At 34.0% G+C, this 19,926-nt stretch overlaps 2 protein-coding genes across 2 annotated transcripts; both read right to left on the reverse strand.

The window, feature by feature from the left end:
* Nucleotides 1-6,688: 6,688 nt before the first annotated feature.
* Nucleotides 6,689-10,360, reverse strand: LOC143189888 (uncharacterized; the record flags this gene model as incomplete). The annotated part of the gene is made up of 5 exons (XM_076393880.1): nt 6,689-6,764; nt 6,827-6,998; nt 7,059-7,158; nt 7,220-7,480; nt 10,073-10,360. Coding segments are annotated over 5 exons (825 nt in total), but the record flags the coding sequence as incomplete, so codon positions are not given.
* Nucleotides 10,340-19,757, reverse strand: LOC143201378 (uncharacterized). Its single transcript, XM_076412393.1, has 2 exons — nt 19,589-19,757; nt 10,340-10,689 (listed from the first exon to the last, which is right to left on the reverse strand). The coding sequence occupies exons 1-2, from the start codon at nt 19,656-19,658 to the stop codon at nt 10,364-10,366; spliced, it is 396 nt and encodes a 131-aa protein (XP_076268508.1). The 5' UTR covers nt 19,659-19,757; the 3' UTR covers nt 10,340-10,363.
* Nucleotides 19,758-19,926: the final 169 nt, after the last annotated feature.

The raw sequence follows: 19,926 nt of genomic DNA on the forward strand, positions 1-19,926 counted from the left end.
GAACCAAAATAAAACAACTATACTGGTTAGTCGGAAGATACTCCCAACTTGATCTAAAATCAAAGAGGTTGATCTATAAGACAATTATAAAGCCAATCTGGACCTATGGGGCGCAAATATTGGGTTGCACTAAAAATTCAAATCAACTAGTCATCCAACGCTGTCAAAACAAGGTCCTTCGATTGATTACCAATGCCTATCGCTATGTAACCATCAAGGAATTGCACGATGACCTGGAAATCAAATGAATTTGCGAAGTTATCCAAGATTTCGCCTTGAAACACGAAAGAAGATTACTAAGTCACACTAATGTGGAAGTAATACAATTGCTGGACAGCGCCCAGGATGTCAGGAGATTGAAGCGAACTAAACCATACCAACTTATATAAAATGAATGCCTTCAGTGTAAACTATAGCTATAAGTTATTATAATATTATAATTGAGGAATACATATTGATGTATTTTCTCGCACTCGTCTTGCTTGTGAATTAATCTAAGTACAAATGAAAAGTAGTAGTAAATTAATTGTAAATTAAGATTGTACACGCTTAGTACTAATAAAGTTGTTATAAAAAAAACTGGTCGTTTCCGACTAACCTACAATTTGTCCTTCTGATAAATTGAATCTAGGTATATAACTAGAAGGACTCATCGGCCTTATCTCTGGTGAAATAATGTTTATACATGTCACTGCTGTATTTTTTATTAAATGGACTCACTACAAAACACTAAACAAGATCAGATGGTTTGATTATTTTGAGTCCTGCTCTGGTGGTATCCAAACTTGAAATATTTCAATTTTCTCATGAAAATAGAGTCTTTCCTCATGGCCCCTTGCAATTCTCTTGATTTTTTGACTGACTGTGGGTATCTGAAGGTCTCGATGTAGGTAGTCGGTCCTGTAGTATTTGGGTGCGCCCACAATACTTCTCAGGAATTTGTTCTGTAAAATGTGTATTTTGTTTATGTTTCTCTTTGCAGAACATCCCCATAATTGTACTCCGTACTCCGCATATAGGTTTTCTCTATTTGCTTATATAATAACAACTAGCGACCCGCCCCGGCTTCGCACGGGTGCAATGCTGATACTAAATTAAATACACTACAGAAAAAATATGAACGTTGTATATAAAAACATAGCTGCCCGCTCCGACTTTGCACGGGCATAAAATATATATGCCTATGTCACTCAATGAAAACATGATTAAAATCGATCCAGTATTTTTGGTTCATTCATTACTGCCCTTGGCCTGCACGCATTAAATTTGGAGTAAAACTATTCCTCTTCCCCTATACTTACTGTGAAGATTTCCTGCTATCTTTGGAATATCTAAATTCATACAATTTTGATTACATTACACATTTTTAAACGCAAATTTTAAATTTGTAATATCTCCGAAAATATTTGTTTAATTTACATGCTGTAAGGAACCATATTGATCTATATTAATTGCACACTGTATTTAAGGTACTCAATTCGATAAGGATTAATGCCGTATTGCTTAAAATAGCTTCGTTAATAAGCCATTTTCTCACGTAAAAAGTAAACAATAAAAATGGTTAATGTGGGTTATCCCTAAAAGATAAACATATACCATCGGGGACTTTTTTGTAGACCTTTTTATGGTGTACAATACTGTAGTACATTAATTTGATCTAACTCGTAGGGTTAGGCAGCGTTTTTGCTAATTGCTAAATAAGCCTAAAAAATAGGTTAATTTACGACATCACGTTAGAAAGCTCTAAAATTAGCAATGTTGCCTTAGTATATTATGCATGTATTATACATATAAACCTTCCTCTTGAATCACTCTATCTATTGAAAAAAAACCGCATCAAAATCCGTTGCGTAGTTTTAAAGATTTAAGGGCACATAGGAATATAGGGACAGAAAAGGCGACTTTGTTTTATACTATGTAGTGATTTATTATGTACTGATAATAGTGATTTTCTTCCAATTACCCAATTACATTTTTCGATATATCAATTCCAGTTCTTTTCTTTTCTTCTTTATATGTTCCTTCCAACGAAGTTTTACATCAAGATTCATTTCGAGATATTTAGGGTTGTTGCTATATGGAATAATAGTATTATTAAATGTTATTGGTGTTACGGACTGCTTGTAGGAGAACTGCACATGCACAGATTTACTTTAGTTGATTTTTATTTTTTCAAGCTTGCGTCCAATTATTTATATTGTCACTTGTCTATTATAATTTTCGTGTAGCTTCTTCACTATTGTTTTCGACAGCTATAATACTCAGTATCATCAGCAAATGTAGCCATTGTAATATTCTCCATTTGTAATATATCACAGATGTAGAATAGCTAAATAATTGGCGCCAATACACTTCCTTGTAGTACACCTGCTCTACCCTCTTTTATTTTCAAGTAAACTTCCTCTTGTTTGACTGTAAACATTCTGATTGTAATGTAAGATTTTAATAGTTCAGTGTGTTGTTTACGTGGCATTTTATGTAGCTTATGAACAAAGTCGTCATGCCAAATCTTCTAGAAGACTTGTTTTATATCTAAGAATACAGCTGAACATATATTTTTACCTTCATAGGCTTTTTCAATTACATGTGTTATTCTATGCACCTGGTCAACTGTTGAATGTTTGTTAATAAACCCAAACTAGTATATAGGTATAAGGCCTTTCACGCCAAAAAAATATCGATATATCGATGTTTTTCGGCATCTCCATCAAAGCGTCCTGCAATGCCTGATCGATGATGGCTCGACCGACACGGTTTCACGCTTCACCGGTTGCCTGTGTCTTGCATGCCTGAAAAAAAAAAGCCGCAAGTGATTGTTCGGAAATCCATTTATTCATAACAGCGCAAAAGATTAATGGACGACTTCGTTTAACGATTCGGATCGTCCGCATCTGGAACGTATGCGATATTAGCCAGCTAATATCGCGGCACTAATACTGCGGCGTCCGCGCGCATTAATTCACAACAAATTCCTGCTTCGTTACGGAATCGTAATCGGCATCGTTCACGTCGACTGGGACTGGGTGTGCCCGCCTAGTGAAAGTGAATTGACAAGAATATCATTAAAATGGTGTTCGGCCCGGTGCCGATGGGCAAACCGAGACCTTGAGCGCCCCGGGGTGGACCGGCCACGTCTATGGCGACGTCTATCCGGATTTTGTTCGGGCGACATCTAGCGAAGCTCGGTTATTTTTCGGTGTGAGTCGTACAGAATGGATACCCTTAAAATGAAATTTGATTAGTAGAACTTCCTTCACCATTTTATCAACAATGATTTTTTCTATCCAAGCCATCACCATATCCGATCGTGTACCAAACTTCCAGAGGCTCCACCGAAATGTTGCAACTGCGGCGATTCACACACCGAAAACTTCAGTAACTGTAGCTGTCGTCCAGCAGCTCGCAAACCCAGAAACCCAACCGGATCCGGTCAGTCCAACTGTCCGCAAAATTCCAAATCCGCAAAACAACTTGCATAGGTCACAAGCGGAACTGAATCCTACATGTCGACATCGATCTAATCCAGGAAACGTCCCTAAAACATTCTCATCGACTTTCGTTCAAACAGAACTTCCATCAAACTCGAAACTGTCCCTTCATGATCACTTATCTGTTCTAGAAAATGTTCCAAACCTGCTATCTCCTCTGCTCTGCAAAAACAGCACAGCCCCAATCTCCATCAAAGCCTTATTTTACAAGATGTCACTACGTTTCATTATCCTCTGCGATTTTAACGTCTACTTCAAGATTTTTAAAATAGTTTCTTAGGAGAGTTACTAGCACTCCATGATTTGCCAGAAATGTTAAAACTCACAGAGAAACTGACATTCCAAAAATCAAGCACTTTCCACAAGCAATAAATCAGTTCCAGATCTCCAGAAAATGGACTCATTCGCTAGCTGGTCGATAAGTAGGTGATCTTAAACAATAAATACGTCATAAAGATTTCAATATTTTGAAAAATTTACATTTGTATATGTGCTCCATTAAAAAAGAAGGTGACATTTTCCTCTCTACAAATTTTGACAAATCAAGTGGCAAAAAGGGTCTTAAATCTAACCATCTTAACCATCACCAAGAAATCAATGTAAGAGTATCCAGGATATAGCGCCATAATAAACAGCCACTTTCAAACCTTTTACCTTAATAGTACCAAACCTTATTTACCTTAATAATTTGACAATTTAACATGCAATTTAACACGAAGTTGCTGGCGAAAGAAACTTGCTGACAAGAAATTAATATAGCTGGAAAAGTTAATATAGCTTTTGTATAGTTTTTATGATACGAGTTGTCTGTATTTTTCTTTATTTATTTATAATATTAAGCTTCAATCTTTCAATCATTTATCACTCATCCATTAAAATGTAACGTACTGTCATTGATTAATGACAGGAATATCCAACTTTGTGTATCCAACAAATCAGTGCTTTAAGCAATATTATTCTCCGAACAGAACTGGTTTTGCGAGCAATAACTCTCTAATACATCACAAATTTATTTAGACTATCGTTAATAAATGTAATAATGTTATAATCTCTCAGCACACAGTTTTGTAATTTTCGTTCCTATTTTCAAAAAAAATATTATCAGCAACCGAAACGTATATAAACTATAAACATAACTATTAACTATAACCTCACTAATATCAATATTTTGAGTTTGAAAGTTATTTCATTTCTTTATTATTGACAAATTTGTCAGTATCAAGCATGAAAGTGTTACCAATATTGAAACAATAAGTACTTCAAAAAAATATTCGAAACTGTGAACTTACAGTAACCATAATTATTGTTTTTGATAGAAATGACACCAAATAGAAACCTTCGCCATTTTGTCTTCAATAAGTTAATTGAAATTTTAATTTTATTAATAGATGTAAGATGCTAACATATATAATATATTCGAGTAAAACAATCCAAATGTAACGCCACAAATAAGTCTATTCTATTCAATAAAGGAAGTTGCCGTTATTTGAAAATATTTCAGAAATGTAATTTAGAAATATTATAAATTTTTAATTTTATATTAAGACCCGTCGAATATATAGTGGATGGCTTCAGAAGAAAAGTGATTTTAAGATTGATCAAAAGTGAATGAGGCAAAGAATCAAAATCGGAACGCTTAAATAAAAAGACCAACCCCACCCATCGCATTCTCGACGCATAGCTTCATCTAATAACTACTTGTTTAATTTGGTCCAACAGTGGGTTCTTGCAATGACAAATTTCTGGGTTTCTTCACGATTTTTTCGGTAAAACTTCCTGAAAATTGTGACTTTTCCTGCCCTTTTTAATTCATACTACCTTTTAAATGCACTATTTGAAAGTTCACTTTAAAAATTCCACAGCAGTAAAAAAGTTCAGCCAAATATAAGTGTAAAATTTTGAAGACCACCGTCGGGGGAACTGGAATGATTGACAAAATGTAATAGTTTGTGATTGAAAAAGTTATTCGAATTTAAGCAACTGGTAAGTCAGTGATTTGTAATTTGCAAGCCATTTAAATTGCTATGTGTTTTTTTAAACTTTTTTTACTATTATACAATACTAAAATATGTCTTGAGATGATAAGTGGCTTGGTCTTAACAGTATTTTTTTTGGTATCTGGACTAGGATGAGCTAATATTCTAAGTTCTAACAATATACAAAGACATATTTTACCCATAATTTTGTTTTACTTGTTTAATTTGAACAAGAGATAATATGGAGATACTAAACATTGGATTAGGTCTTAGAGTGTCTCAAAAGACGTGTTTTTTTGACAAATTCTGTATCTGTATGGTGCCAAAATGAATAACATCTAACGATAGACAATATTTTCTTTAGAAATAAAATTCAGTTCTTGTGCCTACAACAAAAGTTCTTTATTGTTGTTACGTTAGAAAAAAAGCAAACCACATTAGAACCAAAATAAAACAACTATACTGGTTAGTCGGAAGATACTCTCAACTTGATCTAAAATCAAAGAGGTTGATCTATAATACAGTTATAAAGCCAATTTGGACCTATGGGGTGCAAATATGGGGTTGCACTAAAAATTCAAATCAGTTAGTCATACAGCGCTGTCAAAACAAGATTCTTCGATTGATTACCAATGCCTATCGCTATGTAACCAATAAAGAAGTGCACGATGACCTGGAAATCAGATGGATTTGCGAAGTTGTGCAGGATTTCGCCTTAAAACACGAAAGAAGATTACTAAATCATACTAACGTGGAAGCAATACAACTGCTGGACAGCGCGCAGGATGTCAGGAGATTGAAACGAACAAAACCATACGAACTTCTGTGAACATTTAGTGTGTAATATTAGTGTAAACTATAGCTATAAGTTAATAATTAATAAATAATTGTAATTTTATAATTGAGGAATACATACTGATGTATTTTCTCGCACTCGTCTTGCTTGTTAATTAATCCAAGTACATAGGAAAAGTAATAATAAATTAATTGTAAATTAAGATTGTACTAAGCGTATCTAATAAAGATGTTATAAAAAAATTCACCATTTGGCAATACAAGAATCATACGTCAGACTTTCTACCGATTAAATGAACCTTCATTAACCAAAAACAATTATTATGAATATTTCTAATAATTTTAATTTCCTTCGCCATTTCATGAATAATGATTCATTTTATATACTAAAACAATTAAAATTTAAAAGATATTTAAATAAAACAACAATTCAAGTATTATATTATTTATTATATTAGTTTCTTTTTATCATTCAATGGTTATCAGTCTCTGATGGATATTTTAACTGAAAAATAAATATACATAAAAATAGGAATTTTTGCTGTAAAACAAATATTGTCCTCTCACCATTTGGCAATATAAGAAGGAACACATTTATCCAAAGCGGAATCGTACGCCAGTCCTTGTGTGCATTGAATGATCTCCGCTGAATGGGCTCGACAACGACAGGCCTTGGAGCAGTCAGCGTTCAGAGGAATGGTAGTACCGGGGGTACATTTTTCCACTGCTGCTAATAATTCTGAAATAATTGTCCTTTAAGAGACGTATATCTTGTTAGAATATATTTTAGTTGGTATACCTGGGGACAGATCTTGCCCAATATCTATGTTATTAACTTCAGGTGCAGTCACTGAGTCATTGCAGTTGACTTTGTTGGCAAAGTCGCAGATACCCAGCACCTGATTGTAAAAAATCACTCAGTACGGTATGAAAGGCTTAAAAATATCTCAAGGGACTCACGTTACTATACAAAGTACCTGTCGGACAGGTATAGGTCGCCGTTACAACACCAGATTCACATAAATGATACTGCGAACAATTGGTGGAGTCCCTGACATAACCCTTAGGTACTACCGAGCAACGTCGATCTGACTCAGAAGGTTTTTCACTTACGTCCGTACTAGAATGTGTTAAATTCATCACAGTAGAATTCTCAACATTCGACGGCTGAAGAGCGTCTCCACAATCAACTCGATGTGAGTAGTCACAAGTACCCAAGATCTAATAACAGTGATGTATTAAATGGTTATCGCTTTAGGTGCGTGAAAAAGTAATCCACGTTTATTAACATCAATTAATTATTTGGAAATCATTATATCGATTTGCATTTAGCAAAAAACGTGTTTGATGTCGGTACTGTTAGTATATTATTCGTACACTGAAAAATGGTAATGAAAGATTGTGCCATTGAAACGAGTCCATTGAAAGATCCATTCCAACGTATATAACTGTCAACCCATCTAACCTAACTATTAAATCCCATGGTTTTGATATCTCCATACATCATTTTAACATCATCTTCATCATTTTGGCTCAACTTAAAATAACACTTTTCTATTTAATGTTGGAGGTTATCTAGATAAGCCGTGAACAGTCGTTTAGCATGTGGTAGACTAAAATAGGGACACGATAACAAAACTCACAGTGAGCAGACGGGATCAATCTCAGTAGATTCAAAACTACGGCATGGTGACGAAGGGAAGGAACGCGAAGAGAGGAGAAAAAATCAGCTTTAAACTCAAAGAGCCTGTTGTGGTTGGCCTCCTGCGCCCAACGACGTTGTACCTCGTTATTTATGGAACAAGAAACGAATGTGATAAGGTCAGTATGGACACAACCATCCGAAACGGGGAGGAGAGAGGAGGCTACCGATTTAGCCGCACTGTCCACGCGTTCATTTCCCGATATACCAACATGAGAAGGGATCCACACTAAACTTGTCCTGATCCCATTCAGATAGAGGGTAAGGATAATTGTCAATGAGTCGGTGACCAGGTGAATACTGAACCCAATACTGTTGTCCGGTTTTCCACCACAAATGCACTGCCAAGCCCACTGCGATGATATGGAGTCATCGGTATATATGTGCTTGCGGCCAGGGTAAGAGTGGAGAAATTCACAGAAGGTATGGACAATGTTCTTTTTTTATAAAATTGATATAATGATGTATTTATAAAGGGGGTAGTGAAGGTCCAAGGGGGAAAATTGGGGTAGTGGACAAGAAGGGGTTGCAACAAGCCAATTCCAGCCCTAGAAAGAAAATTGGTAATTATATGAGAAGTACAAGTGGAGTAACCACACCAATTGATTGAAAAGAAGTGCACGATGACCTGGAAATCAGATGGATTTGCGAAGTTGTGCAGGATTTCGCCTTAAAACACGAAAGAAGATTACTAAATCATACTAACAATTGATTGAAAATGAACTGTTTTAACATCGCAAAAAAGAAAAGTTTTCTGTAGCAAACGGCAATCTCAAGAGCAGAAAGTCATGGGTTAGTCAAGAGCAGCCATCCACATAAACAGCAAAGTCTTGATATGCATATGGAATGATCATTAAGCTGTGTTAGTAGCGGTTAACATCGAATGAAACTGTTATTATTGATATCTACTGACGCCATTTAAACAAACTAAATGATGTATTGTTACAAAAGAAAACTAGCAATACCAGACGTAATCATTCTCTTGCATCACAACATTCGGCCTCACACTACAAGAGTTGTGAAGAATACATTTAGAGTTGCAGCTCGAAGCGGAAGTTCTGACTAACCCAGCATACTCTCCAAACTTAGCGCCTTCGGAAAGGCTTGGCGCGCAAAATTTTTAAAATGCTAAAAAGTGAGAAAATGGATCGCTACCATACCAACATCATTCCTCCCTAAGAAATACACTCCATACAAGTACACAATATCAAACGATTTAGTTCTTTTCAGTATAAGCCCTACTTCAGCGTTATCCTAGAAAACTTCGGTATTAATAGGGTGAAAGGTCTTATATCTGTTACCTAATCTTCATATTTCCTCAATGACAATGGAGATCTCGATGTAAGCAATTATTTCTGCTCTATTTACCTACATAAATCCTGAAATACTTCTATCATATTTATATTACGAATAATCTTCCTAATCTAATGCTTCTAAATTCTAGCTAATCTAATTTCTTTTATTCTTAAGTATGTTAATTTTAGTTTGACTCCAAACATCTTGGTTGAAATATAAAAGGAAATAATTCAGTGTATTAATCCAATAGGATTTTTCTGGAGTTTATAAATAGATAATTCACGTTAAACTTTGTCCAAAGTTGTATAAGCAGTTTAGAATATAATCTAGTAGGCATCCTTCTCTTCGAAGGCTTCTTCTTCTTGTGATCATATGGACAGGTTGGTTGATTTTAGACTTCTCAATAAAAGTTTTTTTAAATACTTTATTATTGTTGGTAATAGTGGAAATAATAGATTTTAGTCCTTCTAAACGTCTTTTCCCTAATAAAATAATGTATTAATCAACTAAGTGAGCTTCAGCCATATGTTGGGAACTCTATAATTGGTTCTGACGAACAAATAAGACTACATCTTCTCAAAATTCTCATTAAATTGAAAACTATTAAAAAGTATATCTAACAGAAACAAATGAGTATCGCATACTTAACCGAAGAATAGAAATTGAAATTGGATTATATGTTAATGGCCTAGAGAAAAGTCAAAAGGTGCTAAGATAAAGCTTTGAAGTTGTTGAATAAAAATCATTTTGTTGAATTGTTGAAACTTAAAAACGTGGATTACTTTTTTATTGACCTAATAGAATGTAACACGTACCTTACTGAAACTAAATCCTGGGGGACATTGATATTGCGACAAGATCCGTCCAAAAGAGCATACAAAATACCGATCACAGTGACTCTCGTTCCTGAAAATGCCGCTCTCCTGCGGACACGGGCTCTGTTCCTGCACGTTTCGTTCGGGAAAATCACTATCATCACAACCGGCGCTGACGGGATAGTCGCAGAAACCGAATTTGGAGAAATGCAGCCCGTCCGGACAGGACAACTCTATCACGTTACCACCCCAGCAATGCACAAACCTATTGCAGGACCTGCCGGGGAATATTCATATTTGTTTCAAGCAGAACCTGTTCAGGGTGGTGTCCTGCGAGTTCTCCGTCCCGATTTCGTTATTAGAAGGTCGGATCGGCGAGCTGTGGAGTTGCAGGGGGTTCGTGGCCGATCCACAATTGACATTTTCAGGATGGTCACAGTAAAATTTGTTCGGATTAAACAATAGCCCATCTGGACAAGGTTGTTCGATCGCAACACCGTCCCAACAGTTAACGAAGCTCTGGCAAGATGCAGCTGGGAACTGACCCCTGGGTTTTAAACATCTGGAGTTCAGGCTAAGGTCAAGGTCGAGCTGGGATAACAATTCGTTTTCATAAGCTGAGAAATAAAATGCGAATAAATTTGTTATTATTATTTTAATGTTTATTCAAAGACAGCGTTAGGTTGACGTATATAGTCTTAAGAACGAGTTATTTACGTTTCTATATCAAATCTCCACAGAAGATATAGATTACTAAAATATTAGTACCATCTTAATTTATAAATTGATTAATTCTATCGCTCTGTTGTGTCTGATTTAATAGTAACTCTTATCCTCTATACAGGGTCTTGTGGTTTGTTTCGTCCCAATTTCTGATATCCTACGTAACAGTTCAATTGAAAACTCTCCGGCCTACCATAGTAAAACATATTTTTTGGCAAAATTAGTTTTTTTATTCAACGTAATTCCCTTCAAGGGTGATACACTGATTATAGGGACCCCCAACTTTTCGATACCATTTTTGTAGAACGATTTGTCCTTTGCTTCAAAATAGGCCTCAGTTTCGACGATCACCTCTTCATTCGACGAAAATTTCTTCTCAGCGAGCATTGTTTTGAGATCTGAGAACAGGAAATAGTCGCTGGGGGCAGATCTGAAGAATACGGTGGATGAAGAAGCAATTCGGAACCCAATTCATGGATTTTTGCCATCGTTTTCACTCACATGTGTTGCACGGTGCATTGTCTTGGTGAAGCAGCACTTTCTTTTTCTTCAAATGCGGCCGTTTTTCTTCGATTTCGTCCTTCAAACGGTCTAATAACGCCATGTAATAGTCGATGGTCCTTCCTTTTTCAAGGTAGTCAATGAAAATTATTCCATGGGCATCTCAAAATACAGACGCCATAACCTTGCCAGCCGACTGTTGAGTTAACCACACTTTGGAGCATGTTCCTCGTATGCAGTCCACTCGGACGACTATCGATTGGACTTCGGAGTGAAATGATCATGGAGCCATGTTTCATCCATTGTCACATATCGACGCAAAAACTCGGATTTATTACGCATATGATCATCTTCAAATACTGCTCCGAATCATCCGAACTCGTCGTTGTTTTTGGCCAAAAGTGAGCTCGCGCGGCACCCACTTTGTACAGAGCTTTCTCATACCAACATATTAGTGAATGATATGATGTACACGTTCGGTTGATATCTTTAGAGTGTCTGCTATTTCATTCAATTTCAATTTACGGTCATTCAAAATCATTTTGTGGATTTTTTAATGTTTTCGTCGGTAACAACCTCTTTTGGGCGTCCACTTCATTCACCATCTTCGGTGCTCATTTCGCACTTAGCACACCAATCCTTGATGGTTGATCTTCCTGGGACAGTGTCCTGAAACTCGGCATCAAGCCAAGTTTTTACTTCAACTGTATTTTTCCCTTCAAAAAGCAATGTTTTATCAACACGCGAAATTCCTTTTTATCCATTTTTTTTACAATAACAAAAGTTGCTTCACTCAAAATACTATAATTCACAAACTAATGATCCGACAGCTGTCAAATTTATACACGCATATTCTAGTAGCGTCATCTATGTGTCAGGCCGGGGACTTTTGAATTGATCTGTTATTGTCCAGTAACTCTATCGCTTCCACGTTGCAGTGATTTAGTAATATTATTTCATGTTTTAAGAATAGAAATCCTGGATAACTTCGTAAATCCATTGAATTTGGATATCATGGTACAGTTCTTTGTTGATTATGTAGCAATAAACATAGGTAAGTAATCGAAGAACTTTGTTTTGGCAGCGTTGGATGACTAGTCGGTTGAGTGTAATAATTTTTATTTAATATAGAACAGATAATTCAATCACTTTTGTTGCAGTAATGAAATTCTTATTCGTGAAAAATCTAGGTTAGCGCCTAAACAAACTAATGAATATTTAAAAGCGTATAAGATACGTAAAACCTTCATTTAGAGAATACAATAATTAATTGACAACTTGAACAACATTCTGATTGAAATATCGAGTATCAGAAAGTTGTAGGTAAAATAAATAACCCAACGGTTAGGCATTTAAAAAATATATTTTTACTGCCCATCTACAAACTTTGAACTAATTTATTCAAGCTTTTGTGGATATGAAAATGATGTAGAGCATCAGTCAATTTATTCCAAAGCAATAGCTTATATCTAAGTGATATATCTTCTTTAATTCCAACTAGTCACAGATTCATGATTTTTTAACAAGATCAAAATCGTTCATTCTCATTTAACAGCCTGTTCAGACTCAGGCTCTCAACTTTCTAATAATATTTCTTCTTTTTTATGCATGAAAAAAAACACTGAAAACATTCAGTATAACGACCAAAATGTTTCGATTCAAACGCATCAATTATAGTCGATAATGGTCCAGGATAATGGCCATTAGTTTTTAGCAGCTCATAGTATACTACACCAAGCTCATCCTAGCAAATACAGAGCATTAGCTTGAGGCCATGGATATTCGTCTTTTCAGTTGATTTTGATGCATGACCAGGTGGTTCCCATGATTTGTTTCACTTTGGGTTATCGTAATCGTTATCGTTTTTATTAGCAGTAACAATAGGATCAAAAAACCTACATGTATCATGGCTTCCTGTCATACGGCACAAATATCCAAACTTTTGAATCTTTCCCATATAGTTCCAGCAATTCAAAATTATTCCTTGTATCACTGCCAACAATTCTGCATATTCTCCTCGTATTTTACACAGATCATCACGGAGTAATGTCTTCAAATCCTCGTCTTCAATTTTTTTTGTCTATTCAGAACGTTCTTTGTCTTCGGTATCAAAATCGCCAATTTAAAAGTTCGAAACCAATATTCACATTTTAAAATCAACGAAGCACTGTTATCATAGACATATCATTAACCCTTCCAGCGGATTAACCCTCCAGGTAATATAATAGGTGGTTTAGCAAAAAATTTAATGTAAATAGAATAAAATAATTCTAACCTACAAACTATTGTGGCTGTATAATTAATTAATGTACTGCAATATTAAAATAAATTATGTTTTATAACATTTTTGTTACATTACTTTATTTATATTATAATGTTGTTATATATCGAAGCTAAAATAATCTAAGATGCGTAAAATGTCAACGTTAAATGCCGCAACATTGCACCGTTTTGACGCCATAAATTGAAATGACATTAGTTCACTGAGACTTTGGATAAGCTACAGTCTGTTCAAAGTTGGTGTGAACCTACATCATCTCAGTTCGTGACGTTAAAACGGTGCAATGTGGCCACATCAACTCTGAGTTTTAGTTAATTTTGCCTTTGGCCTATAACAAAATTTTAATCTAAATTGTATAATGAAACAAAAATGTTATTAAATATAATTTAATTTAACATTATAGTACACTAGCGACCCGCCCCGGCTTCGCACGGCTGCTGCTGATACTAAATTAAATACACTACAGAAAAAATATGAACGTTGTATATAAAAACATAGCGGCCCGCTCCGACTTTGCACGGGCATAAAATATATATGCCTATGTCACTCAATGAAAACATGATTAAAATCGATCCAGTATTTTTGGTTCATTCATTACTGCCCTTGGCCTGCACGCATTAAATTTGGAGTAAAACAATTCCTCTTCCCCTATACTTACTATGAAGATTTCCTGCTATCTTTGGAATATCTAAATTCATACAATTTTTATTACATTACACATTTTTAAACGCAAATTTTAAATTTGTAATATCTCCGAAAATATTTGTTTAATTTACATGCTGTAAGGAACCATATTGATCTATATTAATTGCACACTGTATTTAAGGTACTTAATTCGATAAGGATTAATGCCGTATTGCTTAAAATAGCTTCGTAAATAAGCCATTTTCTCACGTAAAAAGTAAACAATAAAAATGGTTAATGTGGGTTATCAGTAAAAGATAAACATATACCATCGCGGACTTTTTTGTAGACCTTTTTATGGTGTACGATACTGTAGTACATTAATTTGATCTAACTCGTAGGGTTAGGCAGCGTTTTTGCTAATTGCTAAATAAGCCTAAAAAAATAGGTTAATTTACGACATCACGTTAGAAACCTCTAAAATTAGCAATGTTGCCTTAGTATATTATGCATGTATTATACATATAAACCTTCCTCTTGAATCACTCTATCTATTGAAAAAAACCGCATCAAAATCCATTGCGTAGTTTTAAAGATTTAAGCGCACATAGGGATATAGGGACAGAAAAGGCGACTTTGTTTTATACTATGTAGTGATGTAAAAGCTACAGTTAATTATACAACCACAATAATTTATAGGTTAGAATTATAACCTCTTAACACTATTGCTTTCAAGAATTTTGCATACGTTTGACAACCGGACGACTTTGACGGGCTCGTTTTTAACTAGAATAAAATGAGAAGGAAAATATTGCCTGATTCTAAAACGAATTTACAAGTTGCGGCAGACAATAGATTAAACATTTTGATGACGTATGTTCAGAGCAACTTTGGATAGACTACATAATAAAATATGGCTGACAATTCGGCGAAACGACACATATTGAAAACCGAAGTTTGTCGCAAATGTACCCAATGCCATTTAACACACAGTAATACCATGTGTTGTAAATCCTTTAAAATTATTTTATAGGCCTATCAAAAGATTCAATATCTGAAAAAAGTAACCGTATACACAACATGCGTTTTCGGGTTGTTAACCGTCAAAAGTTTTTTAACCTTCGAATCCCACGAGGTGGTGGGCGACTGAAAAAACAGTTCTAAATTATCGCAATTTTTCTGTTATGATGGGATTTGACTTTTTTAGGAGTCCACTTCCATGTATACGTAGGAAACCGTAGTCGCAAAAACGTTAAAATTGAGACGATATCTGCCCATGCGTTAAAATAGTTTTATTGTTATTCGTCCTCTGTTCGAATAAATGGGTTTAAAATAGTTTAAAAAACTGGTTTAAATGAAATTTCAGCATAATCCGGCCGTTAAAACGTAAATAATTAATTCCAAGCAGGAATAACTCTAATTTATGCTAGTTTTACTACGAATTACTAAGATATATGTTAATGGAGTGTAATTTTTATTAAAAAAAAAAACTAATGAAAAGATTAGTTTAAAATTATTCATTTTATGAATCACTGCGGTATAAAAACATACACTAATATAGAATTGATTTAAGTTTGGAGAAGGTTAAGGAGAAAACCGGAGTACCGATTAAGGAGAAAAAAAACCTAATACCAGTCCACCGGTTTGTGTTTGTTAACAAATATTCAACAATTGACCAGGTGACCTATGAAGGTAAAAAAGTTACATTCTCAGATGTAGGACAAGCGTGTTGCGTATTCCTACTTGGTTCTTGGCTATTGCCTCCAAATGGCAAATATCGCCTGTCATCAGCCAATGTAGCCATAGTCCAAAACAATGCCTTGCGGCACACCTGCTTTTGTTATTTTTTTCATTGTTGAGTAAGCTTTTTCTTGTTTAACTCAAAACATCCTGGCTGAGATGTGGGAATTTAAGAGTTCAATATATACTTCGGCAACATTTTATGGAATGTATACCTGAATCCCTTCTACTAAGAAACCTTATCTTAGACTAAGAATGTAGCTGAGCAAACTTTTATATCTTTGATTCCAAATATCAGGTCAGTTGTTGAATGTTTGTTCACACAATCAAATTGATGTTGAGACATTACATTTTTTCTATTATGGATTTTAAACTTTTTAACAAGAGTTGTTCAAATACTTTGGATATTACTATTAGCAATTAAATTACTCGATAAGATTTTACTTCATTTGGGCATGGTTTTCAGCATTCCTACTGCATTAATCAAGTTGGTAAGTGTTATAATTGCTTTTCTTGATAGATTTTTCAATACTTGTCTGGTTATCAAGTCATAGCCCGATGCTCTCTTTGGATTGATACATTTATTATGATAAGTAACAAGCAGTCAATGGAAAATTCGATGAAATTCTTTAAAATATCGATATAGACCGATTTATTTCATCTCAAGACATCGCTACCATATTAAGACAATATTATGAAACAGTACTAAACCATTTACATTAGAGTGAACACCAAAAAAAGCTGAATATTATCATCAAGTATTATAGATCAAGTTTCTATTTACGTGACCGAGTGTGAAGTAACCTCGTCTGTTGCGCAACACATCATCATAAAGTCTTCAACTAATGAAGGCGTTAAACCATCGGAAATTTTCACTTCATTCAAATTTCCGCACTGTCTCATAACCGAGCGTATACGTGGATCAGAGAATTCAGAAATGGGCGAGAACGCATCGAAAATAAAACGCATGTCACAAAATACAACATCGGTACTGTTCAAAAACTTATTGAAGGTGATCGCCGGTTAAGAATTTAAAAAATCTCATCAGAATTGGGTATCAGTAATGAAAGTATTTACTCCATAATCACTAATCAACTTGACTTCAGAAAATTTAGTGCTAGCTGGGTTCCAAGTATCCAAGGGAAAATTTCAAAGAAATGCGCACTGCCTCGAGCACTCTTCTTATATCACTGGCTTGTCACTTTGTGATTATTTTTTGTTTGCACACTTGAAAGAATTACGTGGAGGCAAAATATTTGAAAGCAATGAAAAAGTTGAAGAGTATGTGCGCAATTGGCTGACAACTCGACCTTAAACTTTTTATGAAGAAGGAATATTCAAGCTTCTAAATCGGAGGCAAAAATGTGTAGAGAACGGAGGTGACTACATGGAAAATGTTAAATGTTTACTTTGTGTATATCATTCCCCCTCGTATGAATCGCTGATCAAACTCAAATTATGGAGTTTCCAACATACTCATCAGACTTGGTACCTTGGATTATCACTTGTTCTTGTTTACTATTAGATATTTTGAACTGTTGAGAGGTTTATTGAAAACATATCGATACTTTTTATTCCGATACATCACTATAAAGTCGATAAATCAATATCAGTGATTTATTCTCTTTCACTTTTATTCTACATGTCTGAGTCCATTTATTTATAGTTTTTCCTGCGTGTTGCAGTTTTCTGGTTGCTTCTTCGCTATTGTCTCCAATAGCAAGTGGCAGTGTCGTCAGAAAATATTATAAAGGTAAAGGTAAAGAACAGGACCCAAAATAGTGCCTTGAGGTACAACTGCTTTTTCTTCTTTCATCGTTGAATATGCTTCATCTTGTTCAACTCTAAACATCCTGGCAAAAATATAGGACTTTAAAGGTACAATATATTTCTCCGGTAACATTTTATGGAGTTTATGCATGAGTTCTTTATGCTGAACTTTATCGAAGACTTATGCTATGGCCAAGAATATAGCTCAGCAAACTAGCAAACTTTCTTCTATTCGTTGCATTTATTCTCAATAATATATATAATTCTATATACCTTCCAACATACTCGTCAGACTTGGTACCTTTTGATTACGACTTGTTCTTGTTCGTTATTAATATTGACTGTTAATAGGTTTATTGAGGAAATACCGATATTTTTTATTTCGATATATCAATATAAAATCTCAAATAGAGAAAACAGATCAAAAAGAAATTTTTTTTATCATCGGTGTAGTAAATTTTTCAAATATATCGTTATATTCTGAAACATATCGATCAACTTTGATAAATCGATATTTTCCTCTTCCAACATCCTTAATTGTTGTAAATAAAGTGACATAACCAAATAAAAATATAACGACTTAAAACTAATATGACAAAGGACATATAAAAGATACAAAATAATAAAAACCTAACTTCATTCTTATCACATCGCAACTTTCTGACATAATTCAAATAGAACTGTTAAAATAATTCCTTACCACTTCAATAGAGAACGGTACTTACAATAAGCCCAGTACAACGTCAAAGCGATAAGGCTATTCTGATTCTGACGAAGACCCTTCCAAGAAAAAGTACTACTTTAACAAGGACGTTGATTTATTGTTGAATAAAAATGTTGTATCGGTCGAAATTATTTTCGAGAAAATGAGATAGTCATGGATTTCATGGAATTTTACTAAAATTGTTGTTAAATTGACCAATAAAATCGAGAATCATTAGAAAATCACTATGAAATATTCAGGATCACACTTTTTATTAATCGTATTTTAATAGCCACGCTTTTAAAGATTATATTTCAATACCTTTAATATTAGTCATAAAACTGCCAATAAGGTTAACTGTCAGTAAACGATTGACATTGACAGGTAAAAATAAATATGTTTTAATGTTTCTGTTAGATAATAAACACCGACAAAGTATCGTTTTATAGTTTTATTACGTTATTTATTTAAATAAAAAATATTAAATATTTGTTCAGAATAAAATAATAATATGAATTTAGAAAAAATATATTAAATACGCCATATTATCTTATTGTAAAATACATTATATCACACTTCGTACATTTGTTGTACATTTAAATTGATGGAAAATATATTTAATGTTATTGTATATCTAATATCTATTATACATATGTATATCTATTATACATATGTCAAAGAGTTAAATAATAATATCGTTATTTATCAACTGTAATGTCGACTACAGCAAATTAGCTTTTCATTGTCATTTCTGGATAGTATGAATTGAAAACTTGGGGTATTCCATTTTTATTATAATTCTTAATTTTCTTATTGTCAATTTTGAACTGAATCAAAAATATATGTTCAATAAGTTAATATATAAAAATATAATTACAATTTCTAGGCACTGATTAAATATATTAAACAATATAATAACTGATAAAAATAATGTTTACAACCTATTGTTAATTTTTTTAACGAAATGTAAACCGAAAATGTATATAACGTTATAAGTTATTCATATACCAAAGATTGTTATAGGTTTCGACTTTTAGATAATTAATAATAATATATTTCAAAAGGTTACATGTAGTAATTTTGTTTATATCTATTATTATAACTTATTTTATTGAAATGCGTTATTATTAAAGTAATTCCCTAGACCTATACAAATAAACTATATTTTTCTTACCTTCCTGAGAATTTGCTCTAATAACAGTCATTAAACTCAGCCAAATGAAGCTTTTTATAATAAACGCCATTTCGTAAACTAGAATATGCAGAAGATCGCGAAATTCTTCCTAAACCAACGTCCTGCCGCTTTTATAGAACAACCACGACCAGTGTCCCTCCCACAGGATCACATATCTGGGCATAATCATCGCCAAAATACTCATTCTCTACATTAAGAACTAACTGTAAAGCAGATTTATTTGTTTTTACGAAAATCAACGTTTTTTATAAATTAACTGTTAAGCGCAAATAGGAACCAACATCCAATGAATTATCTGCTATTTTCTTGCTGTAGTA

This window comes from Rhynchophorus ferrugineus, unplaced genomic scaffold (genome assembly GCF_030347505.1).
Source record: "Rhynchophorus ferrugineus isolate W39M unplaced genomic scaffold, kcgeb_rfMv2 rfM1, whole genome shotgun sequence".
NCBI lineage: Eukaryota > Metazoa > Arthropoda > Insecta > Coleoptera > Curculionidae > Rhynchophorus > Rhynchophorus ferrugineus.